This window comes from Mixophyes fleayi, chromosome 3 (genome assembly GCF_038048845.1).
Source record: "Mixophyes fleayi isolate aMixFle1 chromosome 3, aMixFle1.hap1, whole genome shotgun sequence".
NCBI lineage: Eukaryota > Metazoa > Chordata > Amphibia > Anura > Limnodynastidae > Mixophyes > Mixophyes fleayi.
In genome coordinates, this window is record NC_134404.1 from 156,119,125 (window position 1) to 156,134,794 (window position 15,670).

Genomic DNA, 15,670 nt, shown 5'->3' on the forward strand with positions numbered 1-15,670 from the left:
CTCTGGTCTGGTGGAGTGGGTGAAGGAGAGGCCCCAATAGGAGAGAGTAGCAGGAGAGGCAGTATCAGAAGAAGTAAGCCAGGTTTCAGTGATGGCAAGAAGATTAAGAGAGTTGGAGATGAAGAGGTAATGGATGGAGGACAGTTTGTTACGGATGGAGCTGGAGTTCCAGAGGGCACATGAAAAAGGGAGGGAGGGAAGAGGGGAGATGTGGATGAGATTGTCAGAGTTGATGGAGCAAGGGGGATGGTGAGAGATGGGACAGTGAGAGTTAGGCCAGGGAAAGGGGCTAGTAGAGAGGATGGGTATAGGAATGGAGCGAGGTGACATGATGAAAGACAGGGGGACAGGGAATGAGAGAAGGGCCAGAAAAGGCAGGAGGAGTGGTGAGGGAGTAACACAGAGGTGAGAGCAGCAAAAGGGAGACCGTAGCGGAACAGAGCGAATTAGAAGTTTAGTTAATTAAGGACTGATGGAACAGAGTAAAACAGAAAGGCATCATCATCATCACCATTTATTTATATAGCGCCACTGATTCCGCAGAGAACTCATTCACATCAGTCCCTGCCCCATTGGAGCTTACAGTCTAAATTCCCTAACATACACACACAGACAGACAGAGAGAGACTAGGGTCAATTTTGATAGGAGCCAATTAACCTACTAGTATGTTTTTGGAGTGTGGGAGGAAACCGGAGCACCCGGAGAAAACCCACGCAAACACAGGGAGAACATACAAACTCCACACAGATAAGGCCATGGACGGGAATTGAACTCATAACCCCAGTGCTGTGAGGCAGAAGTGCTAAATAGCCACCGTGCTGCCCTGAGGCAGTGGCAAAAACAATATAAAGTGCAGCAAAAATTTTAATAAAATTAAAATAAAATACAATAGAATAAAATAAAATTAAAATAGGTTAAGATGAACTTATGGTAAATGGAAATGAGAGCACATGGTAATAGAAGTGATGGAGGGCTACATAGAGCCGGTACCAGGTGTAAAGGAAGGAAAACACAGGAACAGGTGAGTCCAGGCAGATCACAGGTCACAGGTAGTCGCAGGAGCAGGAGTGGTCCGAAGGGACCAGTGATCAGGAGGGACCGGAGTTCAGATGAGGCAAGAGATCCAGTGGGTCAGAGATAAGGTAGGTCCAGAGTACAGGTGACCAAAGATCTGGTGAGTTCAAAGATAAGGTAGGCCAGGGAACAGGTGGGACCAGAGTTCAGGAGGGTCCAATAGGACTAGGTGGGTCCAGAGTTCAGGTGGGTCCGATAGGACTAGGTAGGGGCCCGAGGTGTGGGGTAGGCAGGGCAGAGTGAGTGCCTGTATGTGGACCAAGGCTGGGGGGAGGGAAAGGGGTTATTCAAGCACTGTGGGGGGGTAGAGAGAGGGATGAGGCAACCTGAGACACCCTAGTAAGGAGGCCAGGGTGGAATAGAATGAGCAGAGGAGACCCAGTGGGAGAAGGGCACAGAGGCAACCAGGGGGGCTGGGAGGGGAACAGACTGAGAGGGCTGGTGGTGGGCAGCAGGCAGGGAGAGTACTGGAGAGAAGAGCACGACGAGTCCGTCGCCAGAGGCAGAGACAGCAGACGGAGCAGAAAGGCTAACTAACCAGTAACTAACTGCCCATAACTAACTAACCACTAACCAGTGGAGAGAAGGCGACAATGTGTAGAGCGGCTTCCGTAGGACAGCTGGAGACAGCATCTGGAACTGGAGCAGCAGGACATAGGCGGTGAGGGATGGCAACGTGGAGGCCGGAGACAACTTGGAGGCCGGAGAAAGCATCAGGACCAGAGCAGCAGGCGGTGGAGGATCAGCAGGACACAGGCAGTGAGGGATGGCGATGTGGAGGCCAGAGACCAGAGCGCCCTCGGAATTGAAAACGAGGCAAAACTATAAGGACCGCCCTCCAAGGCGAATGAGCGCCATTTCACAGAGGGACATAGAAGGGTTAGCACAGTTCTTGGTAGTCTGTAGAGCAGTTGGGCAGCATAATAGGTAGAATAGAAAGAGGAGGGGTAGCAGTGTTCTTCAAAGTTTACAGTGACATACAGGAGAGCTCCATTGTTCCATTGCTAATTGTCATTGATGAAATACAAATACTAGGGCTGGCAGGCTTGTGTAAATCTGCAGTCACATTGTACTATGTTATATAAGTAACACACAAAGAGGAGAGCTCCATTGCTCCATTGCTAATTGTCATTGATGAAATACAAATACTAGGGCTGGCAGGCTTGTGTAAATCTGCAGTCACATTGTACTATATTATATAAGTAACACACAAAGAGGAGAGCTCCATTGCAAATTATCATTGCTGAAATACAAATACTAGGGCTGGCAGGCTTGGTGTAAATCTGCAGTCACATTGTACTGTGTTATATAGGTAACATACAAAGAGGAGGGCTCCATTGCTCCATTGCTAATTGGCTTTGCTGAAATACAAATAATAGGTCTGGCAGGCTTTGTTTGAAAGTGTATGAAAATAATATTGTGACCTGTATAGTGGTCAAAATTGACTGCAAAAGACTTGAAATTAGTGTTATTGAAGTTAATAATAATGGGGGGAAAAAAAGCAAAAATATGTGATTTTAGCAAAAAATTTGGGATTTTAGAAAAAAATCAGGATCCAAAGCCAAAACCAAAACATGCAAGGGTGGTTTTGACAAAACCAAAACACGAAGTTAATCCAGATTCAAAACCAGAACACGGGGGTCAGTGAACATCTCTAATTAGAAGGCAATGGCAATAATGTAAGACAAAATAATACCTGAATGAAAATAACAATATCATGCACAATGCAATATAAGATGAATAACAATATGAAACGATATGTTTAAGCATGGTAATGCACCAAGCTGAAGAAAAGATAGATGAGGTTGTGTAGCAATATCATGTAACTTTCGGAATTAGGGCCACAACGTAATGAAGATGCTTTACACTCTGTAATTACCTATGGTTATGCACCCTGAAACTAAGAAATTGAATACTGGCGATATGGATGAGATGGAGAAGCTAACAAAAAGGGCAAGTTCTAGAAGTGTGCTGAAATCTCAAAGAATATCAGGTGGCCATAACTACAGGCCCGGCGCTCCCATTAGGCAAGGTTAGGCAGTTGCCTAGGGAGTCGGGCTCTGGAGGGCGGCACTGAAGCGGGGTACCCAGTAATAATTTAGAAATAAATGCTGGTGGTGCGATCGCCTAGGGCAGATCGGCCGCCCGCCCTCAATTATGCGGTGCTGCTACAGCGCAGCACCGCATTTTAAAATACACCCGGCGCCTGGCTTCTGGCAGCGTCGTTAAGCTTTGCCTAGGGTGCCGAGCAACCTTGCACCGGCCCTGCATAACTATATTACAACCTTAATAGTGTTATGATGAACAGTAGCAGTTTAGAATATATGTGTAACAGCAGATACCTTGCAGAAGTCAGGAAACAATGATAACAGGAGTTGTGATCTCAGTATTGAGATTTATAGGTGGAGGATATTTTTTGGTGGCAAGCAGTATGTTTTGGGCAACCAGAGATTCATCACACACAACAATCTTACACCTTTCATTGACAGGAGTAGATAAGTGCAGTCAAAAGGTAGCAGCACTATTATGTGTGGGTATAAATAGAATGAGGGAGGAGTAGTCCCAGCATTGTAGGGCAATGCAAGGCAGTATCTATGGGCCTGATTCATTAAGGAAAGTAAGTTTTCTCCTGGACTTTCCTCACCATAAGATAATGTAAATGGTGTTGCAGAAATATCAGCAGCAGTAACCTGAAACAATGGCATCATCATTTATTTATATAGCGCCACTAATTCCGCAGCACTGTACAGAGAACTCATTCACATCAGTCCCTGCCCCATTGAAGCTTACAGTCTAAAGTCCCTAATATAGACACACACTCACACAGACAAACAGAGAGGGAGACAGACAGAGAGGCTAGGATCAATTTTGATAGCAGCCAATTAACCTACCAGTATGTTTTTTGGAGTGTGGGAGGAAACCGGAGCACCCGGCGGAAACCCACGCAAACACAGGGAGAACATAGAAACTCCACACTTGGAACACTTGTGTACTCCCTGAATCTCTGGGGTGGGTTGGGACTCTCAATGTTCTTCTGGGCTTATATCGGACTCTCTCTTTTCCTCTGCCCTGACCTGCATTCCCACTGCTTCTCTTGCAGCTTGTACAGGACCCTTGGCAGATACATTTCTGGCCATGGCATACTCCCCTCTGGGATTGGCACATTCTTTTAGCAGCTATATCTAACAATGTTGCAGTTCTCCCTGATAGATTGGTGTCACGGTTTGGTACTCTGGACTCTTGGACCTGCCCAACTAGATGTTACTACTAGCAGGGCGCGGAGTCTAATGGATGAATGGTCTTCACCAGAGGTCACCGCAAGGTGACTTGGGGCTTAGCGGCGTTCGCCCGCAGGTCGCGGTCCCTACCAGGAGTGTTAGGCAAGGTCCCAGGGGAGTGGCTTGTAAATGATATGTAACACACTGGTGATGTTGAGATGTGAGTTCTACAACCAAACAGCGGAGTGAAGACGAAGACAAATGCAGGATGAACAATACAATCAGCGGTTTAATGATGACTAGAGGTTGAACAGAACAGTCTTTTGTGTATAGACACAAGGAGAGTATTGACAACATGAACAATTGCACTAGCAGCGTAACAGGAATGAATACAGCTTTAGCAGTATAATGGCATATTCAATAGTAGTAATAGCATGAGCAGTCCAGCAGCAGAATGGAAATGACAAATGCAGCTTAGGTATTTGGGACCACAATATGGCAGCACAATGAAAGAGGTACAGGTAACAGTCCAGCCAGCAGGGTAATCACGATAAGTGCAGCATGAGTGGAATACCCCGTAATACAGCTATGCAAATAGATACAAGTGCAGCAGGAACGGTTCAGCCAACAGAGGTAGATGAGATCAAGCAGCTTGAATGATATGACCTGTAATGCAACCGGGCCACAGAGACAGATGCAGAGTAGATGAGCCATGCAGCACGATAGTAGGAGTTGATGCGACTTGAGCAGAGAAGCCTGGGGAGCTGTGACCCAGCGGAGACAGGTGTAGCTTCAGTAGTGCAGCTCGTGGAGCGGTAACACAGCAGCGTCAGATGTAGCTTGAGCGGCACAGCCCGTGGAACGGCAATACAGCAGAGACAGGTGCGGCTTGAGCAGTATAGCCTATGGAACAGCAACACAGCGAAGACAGGTGCAGCTTGAGCAGTATAGCCCGTGGAACAGCAACACAGCGAAGACAGGTGCAGCTTGAGCAGTATAGCTCGTGGAACAGCAACACACAACAGAGGCACTGACGATCCCGGTGGAGGCACAAGGAATAGGCAGGATCCTAATCATACAGGTAACTTGATCAACAGGCCCAGAGGAAAGGAAGGAAGTGCCTTTTCAAGTTTAGAGCCAGAACCAGGAACCAATAGGAATCTTGCCACGGACAGACAGTTACTAGGTCTGCGCATGTGCAGATCTAACACTAGGGGCTGAAGTCTGTTTAATGAGGGACAGGTGAGTGTCTTAGTCTTTGGATATGGAAGCCGAATGAGCGCCGTGTGACAATTGGCAGCTTTGTGACTAGACATGCAGCCTTGTCTGTAAGGATTGCAGCTGTCAGTATGGCTTTCTCTATACGTTTGGTGGCCCTGTCTATGACGCATAAAGCCCTTCTCAACTCTGACAGTCTCTATATGTGGTGAAATATCTCTACTCTTCTGCCTAGCTTTAGGTCTCTCGTACACACAGTACTCATACTGTGGAACACTTTGTGTTACTTCCTCCTTTGCCGGCTCAGCTGCTGTGCATGCACTTGCTCCAGTGAAAATTTAGCTCCTCAGTAGCTGACCCAGTATGGTCACACCTGCCTCCTCCTCCAAGACTCTTCCACGATTCTCCTTGGTCTGGACTTTGGTAGGCTCTGATGTCATTTCCCTCCTTACAGTTTGGGAATGCTGGCAATTGTAGTTTCTGAAACCTATTGGCTGTATCGTACTGCCCCCCTGCTGCTGGAAGCTCCTCCCATTATGTCAATCAACTCCTGGGAACTCCCCTTCAGATGAGTGATGTGTCCAGAGATAACATGAGCATATGCAGAGGTCTGACACATGCATGGATCTGGAAACCCAATTATATTTATTTTTGGGGGGAGAGGCAATGGTACAAATCATTATAAAGAACATTTATATAATCAAAATATTAAGAAACGATAACAAGCACTATAACCGACAAAACACCCTTTTTCATAAGCAATAGCACTTCAACTCCAGTTACAGACAGGGGCAGGCTGGGCTGGGAAAAAGGGGGGCACCTGCCCCCTGGTCCAGTTCCATAGTGGGCTAACTTGAACTGGGCCACCTGCATTTTTATCTTTCATCATCAACACCATTTATTTATACAGCACCGCTGATTCCGCAGCGCTGTATAGAGAACTCATTCACATCAGTCCCTGCCCCATTGGAGCTTACAGTCTAAATTCCCTAACATACAGACAGAGAGAGAGAGAGAGAAATAGGCAGCTGAGTCGAGTCTTACCCCCCAGCCTAACATTTGCCAGCCCTCCCCTGGTTACAGATGTAATTGTTCATCATGTTTGCATTAGAGTATGGGGGCACAATAATGTGATCTTTGGCCTGGACCCAATAATATGTTAAACTACCCTGATGACTATGTCCTGAAGCATATAGCCTTTATAGACTTAAGGTAAAAAAGCAAGATGTTCTATTTCATTTACAATTCAAGATTCAAGGCACAGTATGGGTCTACCAACACTGCAAGGTATGCAGCTGACACAGGATGCAAGTTCACCCTCTCAAGACTATGTGCAAGGGGGCTAGCAGAGCCAAGGCTTCTTCTGAGCATGCACGGGTCTGGCACATGCACTGTGAAGCACCAGTCAGGGGTTTACTGCGCATCTGCCAGACCTTCACATGCTCAGAACAGGGCCTGGGAGACTGGAATGGCTTTGTTAGACCTTCCCCAAATTTTCCTATGGGGTCCAGCGATGCACTGTTCCACTGGAAATATCCTTCTAGAAAACAAACAAAAAAATTAGCTAATTAATTACTTGAGACATTGGGGCTGATGCAGAGTGGGATATATGCAAATATGTATAGCGTATCTTGTGTAAAATCACTCTGTGCATACCCAGAAAGTGGGCACCCGCATATGCGCCATTGCAGACTTGCGCATATCTGGCACTTATGCCTGCTGGAATCTGGAGAGATGGGACAGGGGAGGTAAGGGACATTTTAATATTTGCCAAGTATAGTAAAGGCATGTTTACGAAGACCTGCCACAACAAACATATACACCTGTTAATAGGGGTGTCTTTTGCACGAACTACAGGGCAGGTAATATAGCAACTGATAATGACTTATTGTAAGTCATCAGCATGTGCTCGAGATATGTACGGCTCTGCATACGGGTAGAAATACACTAGTTTTCCATGTTCATTTAAAAAACAAAAAGCGAATTTACTCTTTTGCATCCAACTCTCAATTGGCCCACCTCTTAATCTGCCAGTGGCTGGTTGGGCCGGGGGGCAGAGGGTCCGGGCAATGAGATAGAAGGCTATTTTGGGCTGGTCCCTGCACTGGCCCAAGTCTCTATTACTTGGTGGCTGGCCCCTTCCCTGGGAGGAGCCAGCCACCAAGTAACAAATAATAACAAATAATAACCAAGTAACAAATAAAACAAATAATAACCCTATTAGTATATAGGGTGCAGCTACAGCTTGTAGTACAATATTCTGTGAATGGATGATGCCCCTGCAGTGAGTACTACACGATGTGACAGCCCCTGCACAGACTGCAAAGACTGTCTCCATCGCATCTCGGTACAGCTTCAGATCACTGTGTCATGTGACCTCCGTGGTCACATGGTACACAGTGTAGGCGGGGCTGATGGAGTTCTGTGCTGGAGCTGCAGCATGTCTGTCTATGCCTGGAGTCAAAGGTAAGAGGAAGGGGTACTGTGATGGGGGGGCTAGTGTGTGTGAAGGGGGTGGAGGTGGACATGTGTGACTAAAGGTGCTGGGGGCAGACTGGGGCATGTGTGACTAAAGGTGCTGGGGGCAGACTGGGGCATGTATGACTAAAGGTGCTGGGGGCAGACTGGGGCATGTATGACTAAAGGTGCTGGGGGCAGACTGGGGCATGTGTGGCTATAGGTGCTGGGGCAGAGGGGGGCATGTGTGACAAAATGTGCTGGGGGCAGACTGGGGCATGTGTGACTAAAGGTGCTGGGGGCAGACTGGGGCATGTGTGACTAAAGGTGCGGGAGGCAGACTGGGGCATGTGTGACTAAAGGTGCTGGAGACAGACTGGGGCATGTGTGACTAAAGGTGCTGGGGCAGAGAGGGGCATGTGTGACTAAAGGTGCTGGGGGCAGACTGGGGCATGTATGACTAAAGGTGCTGGGGGCAGACTGGGGCATGTGTGACTAAAGGTGCTGGGGGCAGAAGGGGGGGCATGTGTGACTAAAGGTGCTGGGGGCAGACTGGGGCATGTGTGACTAAAGGTGCTGGGGCAGAGGGGGGCATGTGTGACTAAAGGTGCTGGGGCAGACTGGGGCATGTGTGACTAAAGGTGCTGGGGGCAGACTGGGGCATGTGTGACTAAAGGTGCTGGGGGCAGACTGGGGCATGTGTGACTAAAGGTGCTGCGGCAGAGAGGGGCATGTGTGACTAAAGGTGCTGGGGGCAGACTGGGACATGTATGACTAAAGGTGCTAGGGGCAGACTGGGGCATGTGTGACTAAAGGTGCTGGGGCAGAAGGGGGGGCATGTGTGACTAAAGGTGCTGGGGCAGACTGGGGCATGTGTGACTAAAGGTGCTGTGGGCAGACTGGGGCATGTGTGACTAAAGGTGCTGGGGGCAGACTGGGGCATGTATGACTAAAGGTGCTGGGGGCAGACTGGGGCATGTGACTAAAGGTGCTGGGGGCAGAGGGGGGCATGTGTGACTAAAGGTGCTGGGGCAGAGGGGGGACATATGTGGCTAAAGGTGCTGGGCAGAGGTGGGGTGTGACTAAAGCATGTGGGCAGAAGGGGGAGGCATATGTGACTAAAGCATGTGGGCATAAAGGGGATCTAATTATAAAATGTGGGTTATATATTGATTTAATGCTGGGGATTGTTGTTTTCTAAGTTTTGTAAATTTTATGTACCCATTTTTTTTTTTTTTTTTTTACCAGACAACCAGCAACGGAACTAAAGTAACCAGCAGCCACAAGTGGTGAAAGTGACAAGAACAGGTAGGAGAGAGCAGGACAGTCTGCCAACTGTCCTGAATCTGGTGGGACAGTCCCAAATTTGAGTGACTGTTTCACTTAGGACAGTTGGGAGGTATGTCCTGCTTCACCGTGTACTGCTTGTGAAGGTAGAACTGTGTACACCTAACAGTAGTGCACACAGTATTGTCTGTGTATTTGTCTAAAATGATAACCATGTTACATCATAGGGGGTTACCCAGTCTAAAGTGCCCAGGCCCCCCAGAGCCTTAATGCAGCTCTGGACCTGGGCATAAAAATATATATATGGATTAAGCAGCACTAAAATAGCCTCTTTTTATATAGATAAATATATATTGTACCAAAAATATATATTGTACCCTTTAAGGATGGGCCGCTACTTGTGGGCCAGTGCTGTGTGCTTGCCCCCCTGGCTAAAGTCTGCCAGCCCTCCCCTGCCTATAGCCGGTATAAGACGGCAGAAAACAAGTAACTTTGATATGCGCAGAGCTTGATTCAGACGTGACTATGTGCGCTCGTGTTTAGCACACCCTTACTATACATTGACTATGGCCAAACGCCCCTTCCACTCCCAAAATCGTAGGCGGTAGTAACTCACCTTTACGTTCGAAGCATGGATGGATGGAGTGGAAAAGGCAAATATCCCCCAGTTATGGGCATGCACAGAGTGATTTTGTGTACGATACGCTCAAATGCAATTTAGAAGTACAGTACATTAGAGAAGCACTTTGTCCATGAAAGTCCAAACAATTCCAGAACCTTCTCCTGCTTAGCCACAATTAGAGGGGTAGTGTTTGGAGGATTCTGCAGGTTGAGCTCTGATGCCTCTAGTACAAATGAATGAGTATTGCAAACAGTGTTTCTTCTATTTTCCTTCTATTATGCAGGTATGTATATGCTGGCAACGCATTCTCAGGATAGTTTTGCAGAATTTATAGCAGAAGAGTAGGTGAAGTGCAACCTTCTCCATGCTGTACCAAGCCCTCCTACCTGCTCCAGCTATCAAACCTTTAACATATCATTTTGTAAATATCAAAAGCCCTTTCATATACACCAACTTATATTTTAGGTTCTTTACTTGGAGTAATGATCGTGGTACTGTGCATTTGTATTTGGAACATGTGGTTTGTGCTGTAGTGCATATATTGTATGATATTTAAGGCCATATGGGAATATGTGATATATAGGAGTCTATGGTATTTGTGATATACACATAGGAGCATATGGAGTTTGTGACATACATGTGAGATGCATTTGGGGCTATGGATTTAATATAGGAATATAATATAGGAATTGAAGATGTAGTTAGTACTGTGTAATTATTTGAGTTGTAGTTAGTACTCAACATATTAATTACAGTTGTTAGTACTGTGCGTAATAATTAAGAGTTTTAGTTAGCATGAGGTATAATAATTAGAGTGGTAGTTAGAAATTGTATTATATACATACACACACACACACACACACACACACACACATATATTATTAAAGTATATAACAGGTAAGGAATTCAGACAAGAGGAAACTTGATGGTATATTGTACCATCTATGCTAAACTGTTTATTATGTGTAAGAATGTTATTGAAGAGTATGTCAATAATAATATCTAATAAATGAAGCTCTGCATATGCGTGAGTTCTTTCCTGCTATATGTATCATTCTCCCTGTGATGTATTATGTGTATCTAAGTGTATATGCCTATCTATTTATACTGTATAAATGTATAGCAGAATCTGTGTGTAAGTTGCTGGAAGGAAATTATATGCATTGTGTGTGTATGATTGTAAGACGCATGTCTATGATATCTGCTGTGGTATGTGCATAAATAGTATATAATGTTACATTAGTCTAACATAGAGTTAATTCAGAGCAGAAAAGGGACTGTGGTTCTGGGTAACCTGGAAACTGCTTCATGAGATTAGTGATTAAATTGTCATTAATGTATTTGCCTTCCTACTTTTACACATGCCAAATGGGAGTAAAAACACATGTTAACAGACACATGTCAAATGCTTTTCAGTTTAAAATATGGTTGCACTGGCATTAGAACTTCAAATGCCTGTGGATAGTCAGCCTAATGAGAGTAAAAAGTCTTAACTGAAATCAAGTAAACAATGAGAGCTCTTCAAAATAGCATATATTGCTAAAAAATAACCCTACTTACCAGTGTGATAGGTTGTACAAAATCTAATAGACACAAAGACATACTGAAAGAGTCAAGAGGTTCAAGTACATAATTTGTTTAAACATTTCATGCCTGCCAACAGTCTTAAATGTTTGAGGCTTAAAAAAAAGAAATGTGGCCTTGTGTGAAATGGGTATGATCTGGATGTGATTTATGTGAATCTGGATCATGGTCTGATTTGTGCATATTTTCCAATCAGGATGGTTAAAATTTGACATTGCAACCTACCGAGCTCATCCAAGGCTCTTAAATATATTTAAAAATGACCCCTGGCCCCTCTCCAAGCTAACCCTGGCATTCATTCCTTTCCACATTTCCACATTTTCTTGTGTTACTATTCTCTTCATTCTACTCAGACATATGCTATAGGAAGAGGAACCCAGGGACTATATTGATGTTTTGTCACCAAGCAGCAGCTATTGTTAACTTTTTATTAGGCCCTAGTGTTGTAACTCTATGAATAATGACCATCCAAATAAAATTATCCCATACCTGTGTGTGGGGTGGGGAGGGGGCTTGACTTGAGAATTTTTAAAGGGGTTGTACACCTGTGGCATTATATGCTACCTATGGGAATTGACATCTTTTTTTTGGGAGTAATTTAAAAAAGTGAGATGCATTTTCTTGTGAGGTTTTCCATCTTTACAAAACCCCGAGCGAGAGCTGGTGCCATTTAATGCCATTTAGTTGTATAACTCCTTTAAGATGTGAAAGGAACAAGTTTATAATAGCAGCATAGCATTTTTATTTTCATTAACATAGGATAATTTTTTGGCAAAAGTCCATCTGCACATTTTTGGCAGGCATCACTTTTTCTTTAAATATCCTTGAGTATCTACAATATAAAAGCCTAACGGCGTGTGTTAGTCTGTGTGTGGGGAAAAAAAAACAAGCTGCAGCACCACCTGCTGGGCGGAGTTATACACTGACCTACTAAATTCTTAGCATTATCTAATATATAAATGCTTAGTGGCGTCTGTGTGTGTGTGGAAAAAAACAAAACAAGTTGCAGCGCCACCACCTGCTGGGCAGAGTTATACACTGACCTACTAAATTCTTAGTGTGTGTGGGAAAAAAATTTCAAAAAGGGCTGAAATTTGGTAGGGCTCAAACTCATTTTTGTGAGGTAATTTTACCTTATGAACACACATGTGTAGAGGCGTGCTTTAGTGTGTGTGTGTGGAAAAAACTATTTTCTCAGAAAGGGCTCATCCAATTGACCTCAAATTTGGTATACTGACATTATTTGACAAAAAAATTAGAATAGTCAAGTCAGTTAACTTCCATCATCCCCCCTTCCCCCCGTGGGAGGGGTAGTAAAGGCTAAATTTACGAGTTGAGGGGTCAAACTCATTTTCGTGAGGTAATTTTACCTCATGAACACACATTAGAAAGGCCGCTTGCGTCGGGAACTAACGCTCTTCCCCTGAGGAGGCCTAGAGCCTAGAGTTCATTAATACATTGGTATATTGGGCTCGCACTATATGAAATACTAGTATATCCAATTATGGTTAATTCATATACAGTATATATATATATATATATATATATATATATATATATATATATATATATATATCTACTATATAAATGCCTAGTGGCGTGTGGGAAAAAAAAAAAAACAAGCTGCAGCGCCACCTGCTGGGCAGAGTTATACACTGACCTATATATTTCTTGAAGGAGAAGTGACAGTTGGGAGTGGTTGGTGGTTGCCGGGGGTGACAGTGGGGAGTTTTTAACACCTTAAGTAGCTTGATGAAGGAAGTGGCGATGAAGATGAAGGATGTGGTGATGGAGAAAAATGATGAGGTGGTGACATGTGGACAAAACCACGTTAAAAAAGGGCGCTTGCATCGGGAAGTAACGCTCTTCCCCTGAGGAGGCCTGGGCTAGGCCCAAATGCATGACAAGAACCTTTTTAAGACCTTAAGTAGCTTGATTTGACTAGAATGCATGAGTATCATGCACGGGTTAACTTGTCTAATATATAAAAGTAAAAGCCCAGCAGCGTGTGTTAGTGTGTGTGTGTGTGGAAAAAACTATTTTCTCAGAAAGGGCTCATCCAATTGACCTGAAATTTGGTATACTGACATTATTTGACAAAAAAATTAGAATAGTGAAGTCAGTTAACTTCCATCATCCCCCCTTCCCCCCGTGGGAGGGGTAGTAAAGGCTAAATTTACGAGTTGAGGGCTCAAACTCATTTTCGTGAGGTAATTTTACCTCATGAACACACATGTGTAGAGGCGTGTGTTAGTGCGTGTGTGTGGAAAAAAATATTCTCAGAAAGGACTAATCCAATTGACCTGAAATTTGGTATACTGACATTATTTGACAAAAAAATTAGAATAGTGAAGTCCGTTAACTTCCATCATCCCCCCTTCCCCCCGTGGGAGGGGTAGTAAAGGCTAAATTTACGAGTTGAGGGCTCAAACTCATTTTCGTGAGGTAATTTTACCTCATGAACACACATTAAAAAGGCCGCTTGCGTCGGGAAGTAACGCTCTTCCCCTAAGGAGGCCTGGGCTAGGCCCAAATGCATGACAAGAACCTTTTTAAGACCTTAAGTAGCTTGATTTGACTAGAATGCATGAGTATCATGCACGGGTTAACTTGTGTTAATATATATATGCAATGCTTTACATATTATATAAGAGTATATTTAAATTACTCTAGTTTCCATATCAGATTATTTTTTTTTGTATTAATTCTTTTGGTCTTTGCTGCCTTCTAGTGGTATGTATTATAAAACACTATTTGCCTGAAAGAAATTACCTTGTCCATTTCTTATTATTATTACTTTAAATGAGTTGGAGCTAAATTCTATAAAATTTTGTTAGCTGAGGTACAATTAAGTTTCATTCATATACACAAAAAGTGGACCACATTGTTGTGGAAAAATGACATAAAACTTTTTCTAATACAATTATTATTACTTTGCATGTTCTATATACAATATCTTAGTTATATATCCTCTCTTAATTCTCACTGAATTTTTACAAACACTATGAAATTAACCGTGTGTGTTAGAAACATAATAAGGTAGTTATGTTAACTCAGTAAGATTTTTTTGTAAGTCCACATTTAACGAAGGCGACATTCTAATGCAAAAATGTGCTTTCTTTCTCTAGAAAGATATTTATGCCTTAAACTTGCAATGAAAAGTAAATGGAGACAACAAATTACATGTTTATGTTTCCTACAGAATCATGAAGTTTCATGTAGCAAAGAGGAAGTTTAAGGAGACCTTACGCCCTTATGATGTGAAAGATGTGATTGAGCAATATTCTGCTGGCCATTTGGATATGTTATGCAGGATAAAGAGTCTTCAAACACGGTGAGTAAACCACACATTGTATTTTTCTGAACATGGCATCCTTTTAGTCTGGTTGTAATAATAACTGTAGAACATACATGGTTCAGCTTGTTAGTGTGAGATTGTTGTCAGGTTTGCCAGATAACATCCCAAGGCTCTATTGCTGTTTATGTAAACTATTGCTTATGTAGGTTATCTCCCTTCATTTGTCCCTTAAGTCTCAGATTGTGTTCTATGTTTACATTTTTACTGATAATTTAATCATTTTAAGGGACCTATTTATACCAGTAACCCCCCTAAAACTGCAGATTTAGAGGATTACCACATTTTAAAGTATTATGCCTATGTTTGGACATATCTGCTCTGGTCTCAGCATTTTCGATCGCAGATGCAGTCCCCAAATTTCGGAGCTTGACCCCGACATTCTAACGCCATTCTATCCTATGGGGAGAGCATTGCAGGAGAGAGATCTACTAATACCTTCCCAGCAGGCTTCATGATCCTACCCTCCTTCCTTTTGCAAAGGGTATCAAGTCATAACACCCTGTAGGTAAATTGATCACAATGTAAACAACGTTTAAACATCCATCTTGTTCCCTAAGGGTACCTGCAGGCTTTGGAAGACAGCAATTTGCAAGTGTTGAAATGTCTAGCTACTTCCATGAATCAGATATTCGACAAACTATAAGACAGAAATACAAGATTGGAGATAGTGTCTTAGAGCTGTGAAACAAAACAGGCACTTGTGTGACATGTAATATTTTATTTCCATAATAAATAATTTTAAAATAGAAAATTGTTCCTACCTCCTTCCACCCCAAATCAATATGTAGCACCAGCACTACAGCCTTGTTCCCAGTAAAGCAGGTTTCACAAAAGGCAGGGCTGGATCACAC

At 43.7% G+C, this 15,670-nt stretch overlaps 1 protein-coding gene across 3 annotated transcripts in view; it reads left to right on the forward strand.

Moving 5' to 3' along the window:
• Positions 1-15,670, forward strand: part of KCNQ5 (potassium voltage-gated channel subfamily Q member 5) — a 462,350-nt gene that overhangs the window by 440,816 nt on the left and 5,864 nt on the right. For all 3 annotated transcript variants that reach the window (XM_075202618.1, XM_075202616.1, XM_075202617.1), the window contains one exon: positions 14,664-14,795. In XM_075202618.1, coding sequence (XP_075058719.1) covers positions 14,664-14,795 — 132 coding nt within the window. The remainder of the gene's footprint in view (positions 1-14,663; positions 14,796-15,670) is intronic.